The 13,849-nt window shown below is 44.6% G+C and overlaps 2 protein-coding genes across 2 annotated transcripts; both read left to right on the forward strand.

Moving 5' to 3' along the window:
* Window positions 1–905: 905 nt before the first annotated feature.
* On the forward strand, window positions 906–7,029 carry prph2b (peripherin 2b (retinal degeneration, slow)). The gene is made up of 3 exons (XM_031741022.2): window positions 906–1,772; window positions 3,494–3,740; window positions 5,376–7,029. Exons 1-3 carry the CDS (start codon window positions 1,192–1,194, stop codon window positions 5,574–5,576), a joined length of 1,029 nt encoding a protein of 342 aa, XP_031596882.1. The 5' UTR covers window positions 906–1,191; the 3' UTR covers window positions 5,577–7,029.
* A 4,084-nt stretch (window positions 7,030–11,113) lies between these two features.
* On the forward strand, window positions 11,114–13,465 carry LOC116321240 (potassium voltage-gated channel subfamily G member 3-like). Its single transcript, XM_039621693.1, has 2 exons — window positions 11,114–11,682; window positions 12,176–13,465. The coding sequence occupies exons 1-2, from the start codon at window positions 11,114–11,116 to the stop codon at window positions 12,819–12,821; spliced, it is 1,215 nt and encodes a 404-aa protein (XP_039477627.1). The 3' UTR covers window positions 12,822–13,465.
* Window positions 13,466–13,849: the final 384 nt, after the last annotated feature.

Consider the following 13,849-nt stretch of genomic DNA (forward strand, 5'->3'; position numbering starts at 1 on the left):
GATGTCTCAGTGTGAGTCTCCACTGAGATCACCCATGTATATACATGTTTGAGTTGTGTCTTTCTTTGCTTGCTGAAACAATTCTTTGACAACAAAATAATAATGTACCCACCACACAAATACTGAGGGATGTGTAATGCAATTATAACACAGGCAAACTCGTGAAATCTCCAATATCTCCAGTCATGAAGCAATTTTAGTTTCCTATCATCATCAGGGAATTGTGCAGCGTTTAAAGACAAATTCCTCCTGAGTCTGGTGACAGCCTTCCTGAAATAGGCAGATGGCCGTCCCGGTCTTTTCATCAGATCACTGTAGCGGTCACTCAGACAGACAGCTGTGCTGTGTTTGATGGTTTCTCTTTACAATACTTTGCAAATGCATCCTCAGCCTTCAGCATTCACTTCTGTAGGTATGAGAGCATCATGGAGATCACATGAAGGAGTGGAGTCTAGATAAACAGTGTGACTGATATGCCTTGATAGTTTAAAAACTAGTAAAATCACTGCCTGACTTCAGATCGGGAAGTGCTCTGTTTTATTCGGTCTCTGTTTTGGGATCTCGACAAAACACCAGGATCGTGAGACGGCCTAACTCTCTGTGTACCTGCACAGTGAGCTCCCCTGGGTCTCTGGGTTTTCAAGTTCTCTGAAATGTAACCTGCTCAGTGGATGTGCACAGCATCTTTTACCACAGAGACCCAAGTTTTCTCACTAAACAGAGTTCAGGCTCCTGCTCACAGGAAGTTTGTTGGTCTGCTTACTGAGACTCACCTGTCCTGAGGTGAGGCAGGTGAACTCTGCTCAGTGAAGCGTGTGACAGTGAGGAGGAAGCAGCTGCTTAACATCAAACCAATTAGGAGTTAGAGGAGGGATTAGAGGCAGCAGCTGATCTGCTGATAATGAGCTCAGGAGGCTTTAGGATGATGAGCTGCTGCACACTCGCATTCACACCTCCATACATCCTGCAGGAAACACTCACTTGGTCTGTGTGAATATTGTGCAGTGTTTGATGGTGGACTCCTCTGCCCCCTCAGTAACATGGACTGTCCCCCCTTGCAGCTCAGCATTATGGGCCTGAAACCAGTAGATGTTTTTTCTGGAGTAAAGCTCTGAATCCGAGTCTGAACTGCAGCTGCTTCTTATTGAATCCTGACCCTCAGTGTCTGTTTGAATTCTCAGAGTTGCTAAAATGCCATTCATGCCGGTGAAGTTCAACCTGCAGAAGCGGGTCAAGCTGGCTCAGGGTCTATGGATGCTCTACTGGTTTTCAGTCATCGCAGGGATCCTCATCTTCAGCCTCGGCATCTTCTTCAAGATTGAGCTGCGGAAGAGAAGTGAGATGATGGACAACAACGAGAGCCACCTGGTGCCCAACCTGCTGATCCTGGTGGGATTGCTGGCTTGCGGCCTTAATGCCTTCGGAGGGAAGGTGTGCCATGACTCTCTGGATCCCATCAAGTTCTCCAAGTGGAAGCCGATGTTGAAGACATACTTGCTGCTGTGCTGCAGCTTCAACGTGTTGCTGGTACTCGTGTCGCTGCTCTGCTTCCTCATGCAGTTCTCCGTATACCTGACACTGGCCGAGGGCCTGAGTTACGCCATCCGGTTCTACAAGGACACGGACACGCCAGGGCGCTGCTTCATGAAGAGGACGCTGGACATGACCCAGATCGAGTTCCACTGCTGCGGGAACAACAATTTCAGGGATTGGTTTGAGGTTCAGTGGATCAGCAACCGCTACCTGGACATGAGCAATGATGTGGTCAAAGAGTGAGTATCCGACCACGGTGGCCGGTCCCGTGGAGCCATTATTGATAAGTTATCAACGTTGTTGGATATTTTATCTGCTGTTTAATAATTTACTGACACACAGAGGTGGCGCCTGATTCTATTAGATGAATCCATAATTATTTTATAGAAATTGTCCATCTAAATATTCCTCTATATTTTAATCAAACTCATCAATTTTTAACAAAGCAGCAGCCTCAGGAAAGTCTCTCTGTGATCACGATGCAAATCTGATCAGCAGCTCCTCATTGAACTGAGCACCTCAGGTATTTCTAAATTAAATTTCTCAGGTTTTATTCATTAGATTCTCAGATGACTTAAACATTGGGCTCAGCAGAGGATCCGAGAGGTCTTAAGCAGGTAAAAGTCACCGTTTAGGAGCTTTGTGCGGGGCGTCTCCTCTGAGACTCTAATCTGTCACTCGATGCTTAAACACAGCAAAGCAGACATTAAAGAAACATAGCTTCTGATCAGAAATGAACACGTCTGATTGGCTGCAGCTCTGAAATGGTTGAAAACCTGTGACTATTTTGTTTTCTGTTCTAATGTGTTTAAAAGAGATTACTTTCTCTCTCTAATATAATTGATCCAACTTAAAGCCCTACCCACAGGTTGTACCAATTAACAAGTTAAATAACATACTGCGTCTGACAAAGTGAAAACTTGTTGCTGTTCTTCATATTTGATGCCGTCTTATTCTCCATCAGTTTCTCTGCTGAGTTGAATTGTGGGATATAAATTATATTTTATCCTCTTGCCATACAAAGGTTTCCAATTGACTAAAACATCTGATGTACTATTTTGTACTCTACTTTTCTCACTTTCAGTCTAAAACTGCAACGTTTAATGATGATTTTTATCAGATAATTTGATCACATCTGGTAGTACCATCCATAGACAAATTTACCAATATTTTTAACATATTGGTTAAATTTGACATCACCCTCCAAGATAATCTAACAGGTTTAAACATTACAAGAAAAGGGAGAGTTTCTTTTCTTCTTAATGACCAAACCAGGCAAACCAGTTTTCAGATTTGGAGAGCAGATAAATCATCCAGAGGTGGAGACTGTAGTGAGCTCCGCAGCCTTCTGGAGTTGCTAATAGAGACGTTTCACTGTCGTCCTGAAACAGTTGCATAGCTTTACTTCCACTAAAATTGAGCTGAAGGTTGCCATAAGAGAACCAATGAATACATTTCCTCTGCAGCATTCAGTGCCGGGTCCTCAACAGTTTTCCGTCACAGTGAATAATCTTATTAAAGCAGAGTGCAGCTGTATGCTGACGGTCCTCTCATTTATGGCTCTGATGTTCTGGTCAGTTATGATTCTTTTGAAATTCTTACTTTCACAGCCTTTTCTGGTTTAACCTAAATGGACAAACCAGCCATGCAAACATTGTAACTGTTATGGAGGCCTTCCTCCACAGTGGCCAGTGAGAGAACTTCACCTCCACATGGTTCTCACTCATAGGGTGGCCCTGTCTGAAAGTTCAGGAACTCAGGAAAAATTGATCAACTTCTCGCAGTATTTTATTGATCTTTGGTTTAGTCTCTGTAGTAACGTATAGTTCCTATTGGCTTACCTTTGTCTTAGTCACCTTTGCTGCAACCATTCATCCATTGCAATGGGGGGGTCATTGCTAATCATTCCCCAGTCCCCAGCCTGGCTATGTTTGACCTCTGACCTGTGTTTGGCCTGCAGTCGGGTCCTCAGTAACGTGGAGGGGAAGTATCTGATGGACAGCGTCCCATTCAGCTGCTGTAACCCCGGGTCCCCTCGGCCCTGCATCCAGCACCACCTGACCAATAACTCCGCCCATTACGACTATGACCACCGCACTGAGGAGCTCAACATCTGGACCCGGGGCTGCCTTGAGGCCCTCTTCTCCTATTACAGCAGCCTGATGAGCAGTATTGGTGTTTTTGTCCTCTTTGCTATCATCCTGGAGGTAAGACCCCACCCACATTCCACCGCAGCCAATCAGCCAATCAGATATCTCTTTGATTCAGATGTTCAGCTTAGAAATCTGAAGCTGCAACATAACGACTGAAATTGAATGGAAACAGCTAGCCTGGTCCTGTGATATACTCCATCTGCAAATGTCTCAGAAGCTGTGATGGCGCGTGAGACCCAGAAATAAAAAGCGGTGCTCTACAGTTTATTAGCAGTTCACTGCTGCTCTTCTGCTCATCTAACATATCAAATCCAGTCACTAGTAGGTGCTCTGAGAAATTATTTCAATAAGCAGTCAATGAGAGGCTGAAACCTAACCTAACCTAAGCATATCTTCTGTTGTTTTAATGTCAAGCTTGTCAATGCATCTCAGACTTGTTAGTTTCACTTTGTTTACCTTCTGCTCTAATGAAAGCTTCAGATTGTACAGGAGAGACCAGGCATGTGGCTGTTCTAAAGCCGGGTGCTTTGTTTGAAAAAGCAATGGAAAAAAAATCAGTGAATGTGTGTTTGGTGCTGTTTTTAACTCATTTGTTCAAAGTGAACAGACTTTGACTTTCTCTCTCAGGTGAATCCAGGCTAAGTTCTCTTCCTAATCTTGTGATTTAGAATGAGATCATTGCAGCAGTGCCCCTGCAGTAAATTCAGTGGAGTGAGCAGGTTAACAGAATAACTGATTAGTGTGGGATTAGCATTAGTGCCTGAGCGGCTGCTGTATCACGACATGGCACACACTAGCGTCGGTCATTAAAAAGGCCATTTTTGTTTAAATTCTCTGTGTGACTCCGACTGCATCATGAAAACGCACACATTGTCTGCATGACTGTTTCTATTGTGGCTGCAACTGTGTGATTTCTGTTATGTGCATGTTGTGCTCATACATGACTCAGGATCTGAGGTGGATCATCTGGTGAAATGTCACATTAAGTGGTGGTCAGGCTCACTGAGGATAAGGAGCTATTTCTGGGGGGTTAATCTGTCCACAGCAGCAGCAGGTTGCATTCTGGGAAAATAAGGATGAGGGACACTTCCTGAGAGGGAGAAGTGAGTTGGAATCTGGGTCAAAACAACATGTTTGACCTGAAAGGCTTAAGTAAAAAAAAACAACATCCTGAACTCAGTTTTTCCTCACTCAGTTTAAAGGGCGAGCCTCAGGGTTCAGTACCAGGTTCTCTGTAGTTTCCAATTCGGGTCTATAATCTTAATAAAGCAGAGTGTGACTGTATGCTCATGATATTGCCATTTGCAACTGGGAGGCTCTCATGCTGTTCTCTGAACAAAGCAAACAATAATGTGTAATTGTTGTTAGGGTGCTGCTAAAGAAAATAAAAGGGCCCAAAATTGTATTGAAGCCTTCTAACAGAAAATTTCACATTTCTTTTGACAGAGTCAGTTAAATGAGCACGAAACAAAACTACTAATACCAACTAAAAATGACCACAAACAATATTCCTGTCACCGCAATGTTCTCTGGGAACAATGAACCTCTGGGGGGACTGTAGGGATTTAAAACTCAGTCAGAACCACAGATTCACCTTAAAATTATAAGGTCATAAAATAATACATGTACTAGGCTGGATGGGGTTTTCCTGGATTTGCCCTAAATGTGACCTGTGTGTGTTTATGTCAGTCTGTGGACATGGCAGGGCTGAAGTACTTGAGCACGGCGCTTGAGACGATGGCAGAGCCGGAGAACCCTGAGTGTGAGAGTGAGGGCTGGCTGCTCGAGAAGGGCGTCAAGGAGACATTCAGCGATCTGCTCACCAAATTGAAGACCCTTGGGAGGACCAACCAGGTGGAAGGCGGAGATGCTCCAGAGGCCAACACCTGATAGCCGAACCCACCACAGAGAACTGAGGTCTCCCCTTCTCTTCACCCCCCTCAACTGCCATCTCTCCCCCCATAAGAGGGAGAAAAGAACTGTATATAAGCCACACATACACATTAACGTGAACATTTGAAGTTCCTGTGAATGTCGATATTTTCTGTAAATATGTTAAACAGAGTTTATTTTTAAACATGAGGAACGTGCTCCTGTAATTAAAACATCATCACCCCTCTCAGAGTAGCACTTCCTGTCAGACGGCGGTTAGACCATCAGACATCATCGGGCCCCAGTGAGTCGATTCCCACCAATGTGTCTGAGTGTTGCAGTTCCGTGTTTGTCCAGCAGGGAGCACACAGCCAAGACAGCACGGATCCATCGACGTCATCATTAGTGTAAAAAGATCAGCCTCGTTATTATTTCATCCAGATCTTTGAACGTGCAGCTCACACATGAAGCGTCATGTCTGCTGGCTTTCTCCAGCAATCTCTGGAGACTTTGAGATGAGAGAACAAACCACTAAAAAGCACTCAACGCACCAGTGCTACCACCTGTGAGAGCAGGCAGCAATGACAGAGGTTCATACACAGCAGCATAACACCTGTATAAAACTCCTGTCAGTAGAGAGGCTCAGATGGTGTTCACACAGCTGTACGTATTGCCTGTATATGAAACTCGCACATGCAGGTGTATATACAGGTGTAAAGTTAATGTAACTAATGTCGGACTAACAGAAATGGCACATCTTACATTATTATAAAGGCTGGTGTGCACAGGTGTATACACAGCTAAACACATAAACAACAGATATAAAAATGGTCATTTGTCAGTTTTATTTGGTCGTTATTTTTCTTTTTTTAAACGTCAGTATTTTTACAAGTCCACGTCTTTGTAGATAAACAGCTACCGACTGTTTCACCTTATCACAAATGAAATGTGTTTCTGCTTGGGTGTGTTCATTATGCACTGAGCAGGTGAGTTAACAGCACTGACTGTCTGTGCAATTTAAAGAATTAAATACCCCTCACTGACGAAATGCTCCTGGTGTGATTTCAAACCGCACAACGAATGGAGCAAAGCTGTGTCCAACACATGCCGTCACAGATGGGTTATTCCTGCAGGTGTGGGTGACGCTAACATTTCCAGAGACAACACCCGGCAGACTGAATTCAGGATGAAAAATGGGCTGTGGCGATCGTGTGATTGGTTATGGGGTGTTTCCTTTATTTCTTTCTTTCCCTGTAAGGTCTGAAACCTGTGATCATTAAAGGGACAGGAAATGACGTCGGAGAGAAATCTGCTCTCAGATTTGTAGTTAAAGTCAAGTCCGCTGCATAGGGCATCATATGTTTCTGTTCCTTTGGAGAGAGTAATGTCTTCAGTCAGTTGTTGTGGGTTGGTTGGAGCTTCTAGTTCTCTGCTGTGTATGATAAAGCCTATAAAGAGATTGTGACTGAAACCAAGCTGTCTGACTCATCTTTTATCAAACAGAGCTTTGGAACACATAACATAAAAATATATATATTTATTTATATATAATTAGATATCTATAACTACTGTGAGAAACCCTTCAGCTTTGGTCTTTATTGTACTGTCTCAGGTGTTAAGGTGTCAAATACTTTAGTCTTTTACAGCTTTTTTTCCACATTAAAGTTTTGTAAGTACATCTTTAGCAGTATGTCTGTGAAGGTTCTCAGTCATCCAGGTCATTGTAGTCTAAGGAGCTTGGAAAGAAAAGCGTCTGGACTTCTTTAAGTTGCTTGAAGACGTTTCACCTCTCATCCGAGAAGCTTCTTCAGTTCAACTGAACAGACTAGCTTTAACAGTATTTTTTACAGGTTTTTTTTTTTTTGTTGGTGTTTTTCTTGCAGTATTTATTGTGCTTTGTTAAAAAAAAAAAAAAAAAAAGTAATTTAAAGTTTCTTGGTGGTGTTATTACAGTGTTTTGTTTTACTTTTTTGGTCTCATCATTAGTACCATCGCTTTTATTGTGATATTTTTACAGATTTCTTTTATAGTTTTTGGGGGAGTTTCTTGCAGTATTTTTCCACTGTTATACATCATTGTGTGACATGTGCAGTTCATTACCTCACCTGAGCAGATAAATGGTTAATCAGCTCACAGGGAGATTAACTCTGTTTATATCAGCTAAAGGTCAAAGACAGCGACCATGACGCAGAGAGGAACCCGGGGGGTCCAGAGATGGAGACAGGTCCATGTCCTTTAAAGGACACTGTAGACATCGTGAAGCAATACGAACACAAACATACCCCGCACTAGCTGACTGCAGACACTGTAAATGGACTGGACTCTGTGTCGAATCTTCCGCCTTTTTAAATGTACATTGGTCAGTGTGTGGTGTAACCAAAACCTGAAAACCTGCACACCAGTACCTTTGCCACAGACTGATTGTAACTAATGTTTATCGTGTTGGACCAGTATTACCAGCTACTGAAGAACAGGAGGGTCAGCTGACGGTCGAGAACTGGGGAAGATGAGGATCCACTCAGAGGTTAGAGATTAAAGCAAAGCTGAGGAAGCGATTTAAACTCTGATCCTTTTAATGCAGCACGCAATGCTTTTACCCAGTGGGAGGGTAACGAGATAGCCTGAGAATACAGGTGATTCTAACTCTGTTCCAAAGTACAGTGACTCAGTCTCAGCATGATTAGAGAAACAGAAAAAATGGAGACTTCATACAAGAGTGTAAAAACGAACATCAATGAGAGACAATAAAGGAGTTCAACATGACTGAAATATGCTAAAGTGGAGAGAACAAGTTCAGAACCAGTTCTGATATGAAGACCTGATAATGAGTTTTGGTAAAAACAGAAGTTTCTGTTTTACACGTTTGTGGCGGGGCGTGGTTGGTGGCACGGCTGCGGCGAGGCGGACACATCTGAGCGACATCCGCAATCACGCCTCACCTGCATAAAAGGAAGAACTGGGTCGGGTCTGAGGGTTGTTGTTGCTGGTGACGTGCTCGGCTGCGAGCTGAAAAGTTGCAGCTGTGTGTGTAAAGCACAGCAACCACAAATAAAAGTGTATGCTGGAAAGCATGGAGACGTGGTCAGGTCTGCTGTGGATTTCTTCCAACGTTATATGTTGGATTCACGAGGTTTGAGGCACGGCAAACCCAGTACCAGGCAAGCCAGGGAAGTTGATGGCCCAAAGTGTAGCCGAGCTCGTGACCACCACCTCTTCAACATCCTGGCCTCTGTAAAAAGGTTCAGATCCATCAGGTGCAAAGCCAACAGACTAAAGAACAGCTTCTTCCCATGGGCTGTTACTCTTAATGCAAGAGTGTGAGCAGACCTCTCCCATACAGTCGTACAACCACTCTGTCGCTGCTATTTATTATGTTGCTGCCATTTTTTTTGTTCCTCTGCAATATTTCGGCAGATGTGCAGATGATTCATGTCCTTAACGATGATAGCCCTTCCACCCTTATTTATTATTTATTATATTTTATAAGGATGCCCTTGTAATGCTTGTTTTTCTTTTTCTTTTTTTGTATATTGTTTTCTTTACTTTCGGACCTTTGTGATCTTGCTGCCTAACTTCACCGTGCAACTGCAACTGTTCTTTATGCAGTTTAAGTTAATTTCATGTTTTTAAGCTACAATAAATAAGCTACTTTGTTTAAAAAAATCAGATTGTAATGTATAGATTGTTGGTTTTAAAACAAACATTTGAAGGTTCTACAAAATGTTTCCGGGGTGGAACCAATGTTCAATGTGTTGTTTAGAGTTGACGATATTTTAAATTACACGCCACACTTGGTAGAGGGCAGCATGTTTTCCTTTCTCAGTGGGTGGTAGAGATTTGGAGATGCATGCAGTGAGGTTTTCCAGCTGTGGGTAAAGAGTGTACACTGCAAGAGTTTTCATTACTCCCTTCACGTTAATGCAGACATTGAGGTATGCAATTAGCATTTTATGTGTTGCTAGAAAAATAAGATGTTTATTTGTGACAGAGCTGTTTATATGTTAGTCACAGAAAGTGTCAATGTTTTGTAAAGGTCAAAATGTGAATGTTTATGTTGTTGAATAATATGCTTTATGAGAACGCCTTACTGTAAAAATTGATTATTTTATGTTGTTTTGTACATCACGGCATTGTTGGTAGCACCTGTGTCCAACATCCTGAAGAGAGTTACATCATGACAGAAGCATATTCTGCTAGACTGCTGTTCAAGTGTGTTGAAGACTTAAAGGCCTGGATGGCCCTTAACCTCTTCAAATTTAATGAGAAAAAGACTGAAGTGATGACGTTTGGAGGTATCACTCTGACACCCTTGTTGATCTGTCTTCCTTGGCCCAGTACATCAGGCTGACTATCACAAACCAGTGTGGAAAAATAATTTTATTTCCAGTTGAGGCAGCTGGCCAAAATAAAGCCAGTTCTTTCCAGGCAGCACTTTGAGAGTGTAATCCACACCTCTGTTACCACTCTGCTAGACTATACTGGAATGAACTTTGCTTGGGGGCTGGTGCTTCTTCAGTGGCTCATCTTCAGTTAGTACAGAATGCTGCTGCATGTCTTTGAACCAGCACACACAATTATGAGCGCGTTTCTCCCATTTTAACCTGGAACCACTGGCTGCCTGTAAATTTTAGGATCACTTTTGGAATTGCTTTAAAAGCCTTTAATTGTCTCGTCCTACATGACCTCCTGTTCTCCCAGGTCGGCCGATCAGGTGCTCCTGAGTGTATCGAAAACTAAGTGTAAGCTCAGAGGGCACCTTGACCATTACAGCTCGTAAAACATTTGGAAAATTTAGCCTTGCACATCAGACAGGCATTTATTAATCTTTATTCTATTTTGTTGCATGGCTGTAGTTCCTTGTTCTCTCCAAAATTTCGATGATGATGATGATGATGATGATGACAAGCTGTGTCCAGCAGGGGGAAACCTTTCCGCAGCTCTGCAGGTTATTACTGAGTTCATAAAATCATTATGCACACATGCTTTGATGCTCACTGAAACATTAAATTATGATGAAGAGGATTAAATGTTTAATATGTGATGAAAATGAGGACAGCTAAAGAGGAAGAAGATCAACAGGAGAGGATGAGGAGATGGTGAAGCACAGGAAGGAGGTTTTGGGGGAAAGTGTCTCCGGCTCGGACTTTTCGGATCATCAAGTGATCCTCCCCCTCTCTGACAGGAGGAGGAGGAGGTGGAGGAGGGTGAACTGCTGCTCTTCACTCAGAGATGCAGCAGAAGTCAAAGAGAATCCTCGCTGATTTCTGCTGAGCATGAAATCTGTCTATGGCGTTGATTCAGTTTCTCAGAGTTTGACTAAAAATAATCGAAGAAAGTGGGTCACTGCTCATTTGATTTTCTTCACATTCCTGACACGCTTCCATTTTCACTGAAGCTGCAAAGGCATTTTTATCTGAGGAGGAAACTTGAGAAGCAACAGCGTTCTCGCACTCTTTGGCTGCTGACATGAAACTTTGGAGCATCTTGGCTGCGCTCGCAGGAGTCTGAAGGTTTCCGGCACGAACCGCGGCAACGCCTCCTCACACAGAGAAAACATGAAATGTGGCAGCAGCCTCTGCACGCTGAACGTTGGCGGCCGCAGGTTCTCCTACACTGCAGAGCTGATGAGGCGTCTCCCCCTCAGCAGACTCAGTCGACTGCTTCGCTGCGTGTCGGAGAGCGAGCTTCTTGAGCTCTGCGATGACTACGATCGTGATCGCAATGAGTTCTTCTTTGACCGCCACTCTGAGGCCTTCAGTTTCATCATGCTGTACGTGCAGCACGGGAAACTGCGCTTTGTGCCACACATGTGCGAGCTTTCCTTCTACAACGAGATGCTGTACTGGGGCCTGGAGAGCTCCGATCTGCAGCTGTGCTGCCAGCGTCTCCTGGACGACCGCATGTCTGACGCCCTTGTGCACTTCTTCCCGGAGGAGGAGCTGCCACACGGCCCCGAGGTTACGCAGAATCCTTGGCTGGAGAGGATGAGGAGGACGTTTGAGGAGCCCACGTCCTCGTTGGCTGCGCAGCTACTTGCTTCGGTGTCAGTGCTGTTTGTAGTCATCTCCATGGTGATGCTATGTGCCAGCACCTTACCTGATTGGACGGCGCTGGAACAGCAAAGGTAGGACTCACACTGACACACACACTGGACTGTTCAGAGTCAGCCGCTGACAGACCCGGTCCAGTTCTGACGGGTACCTGCAGCAGGTAGAGAATTGGTTCGGAGCAGAACCAGGACCAGCAGCTGATTATTGATAATTGACTGATAAGTCACAAAGTGTACATGCTCCTGTAAAGCTTGTTGTGTAAAGCTTCTTGCCACAGCAGTAGCTCTGCATGCTTGAGTTGGCTGTGAGATGTGCTACCCGACACAACCGCAAAGGGATCTGTGTCTCCAGCTGGAATCAAACCAGCAACCTTTTGCTCACCAAGCAAATGTGTTAACCATTGCGTCATTGTCGGTGTACCTAATATGAATAACTTAACTCCCCTTCTGTGTGAAACCATTGTGAATGATTGTCTGACATCTCCACCTGTGATTTGTTAATTTTCGGCAACATCTCATTGGTCTCTCTCTGCTTTCTCATTGGTCCCCTTTGGCCCCTCCCTTGCAGCATCATCGAGGCGGTGTGCATTGGTTGGTTCACGGCAGAGTGCATTGTCCATTTCCTAGTGTCTCGTGATAAGTGGGACTTCATCCAGCGGCCTCTGAACATCATTGACCTTCTGGCCATCCTGCCATACTACATCTCTGTTGCCATGACGAGCCTGACGGGCGAGAACTCGCAGCTGCAGCGAGCCGGAGTGACACTGCGTGTCCTTCGCATGATGCGGATCTTCTGGGTTATCAAGCTGGCGCGTCACTTCATGGGCCTGCAGACACTTGGCCTGACGCTTCGCCGCTGCTATCGTGAGATGGTGATGCTCCTGGTCTTCGTCTGTGTTGCCATGGCGATCTTCAGTGCACTGGCTCAGCTGCTAGAGCACGGCCTTGACCTGGAGGCTGGAAACCATGACTACGCCAGTATCCCCGCTGCCTGCTGGTGGGTCATCATATCCATGACCACAGTGGGATACGGGGACATGTACCCGATGACGGTGGCGGGGCGCGTGCTCGGAGGCCTCTGCGTGGTGAGCGGCATCGTCCTGCTGGCGCTGCCCATCACCTTCATCTATCACAGCTTTGTCCAGTGCTACCACGAGCTGAAGATGCGTTCAGCTCGCTGCGGCCGCAGTATGTCGGGCGAATTCGTCAACTGACCGTCAACCTGCTGCTGAGAAGGGGCGCTGCTATCACCTCCATCACGATGAGAGGGAAACAATCGATCGGACCAATCAAAAAGCAACTTGACCAGAAAGTGCATGTCGAAGCATCCCGAACATCTGAGTTTCCCCCGACGCCTCCATCGGAGTGAGAGTGTGTGATTGGCTGAATACAGGGTGTAGTGAAACATAACCTAACCCTCCATTTACTGTTTTCAAGTCCAAACAGGACTCAGGTGACTTTACTTTGATAATTTCTCATCCTGAGCTCGGACTGAGCTCACAGACAATGTCCTCAGACAGTCAGGTTCTGTCTTTGACCTTTGACCTTTGAGTTTGCTCAGAAGAGTCGGGGAATAATGCGCTCACACAGTGAAATGGTGGTGAGATCAACTCAGACCCTGCGATGCCCCCTCAGGTTAGGCATGAGAGGCAACCCGGCGGTCTGTGGCATAATTGAACCCCTCCTTTGTTTCCATGGTGACCATAGAGCCAGTCAGCTGAAGTGTTGGAAGCATTTGGTTTGAATGTCCGGATAGAGAAGCGGACAGTTTGAAGTATCTGAATATTTCTTCTTCTGTGTGAAATGCTGCAGGGTTTGAACCAAAGTACACTTACAGAGGCGACCCCTTTAACCTTTGACCTTTACTCCTGAAATGTCAAACTCTCCATTTAGGCAGCAGCTCATGTGTTTATGAACTCTGACCTCTGTCACCTGCTTTCAATCAGAAAACCACATCAGCTCATTAAAGGTTAAAGCTGAAAACCTCACTGACTGCACGTGTCCATCATTCAAACACTGTCTCAGTGTTGCACAAAATGCAATAACAATAAAATCAGGTTTTCACATTAGAGTTACAAAGGGATTCACACAAAACACCTGACATTAAAGCTCCTCCAACTGCGTCACAGGTGGAGTCCATGTCAGAAGGTCAGACAAAAGGTTGAAATATATTAAAAAAAACCTCTTCATACATTTTACAGGTGAGACTCTGAGAAGATGCTGAAGGTTTCAGGTAAATAAA

The sequence above is a fragment of the Oreochromis aureus genome, linkage group 13 (genome assembly GCF_013358895.1).
Source record: "Oreochromis aureus strain Israel breed Guangdong linkage group 13, ZZ_aureus, whole genome shotgun sequence".
NCBI lineage: Eukaryota > Metazoa > Chordata > Actinopteri > Cichliformes > Cichlidae > Oreochromis > Oreochromis aureus.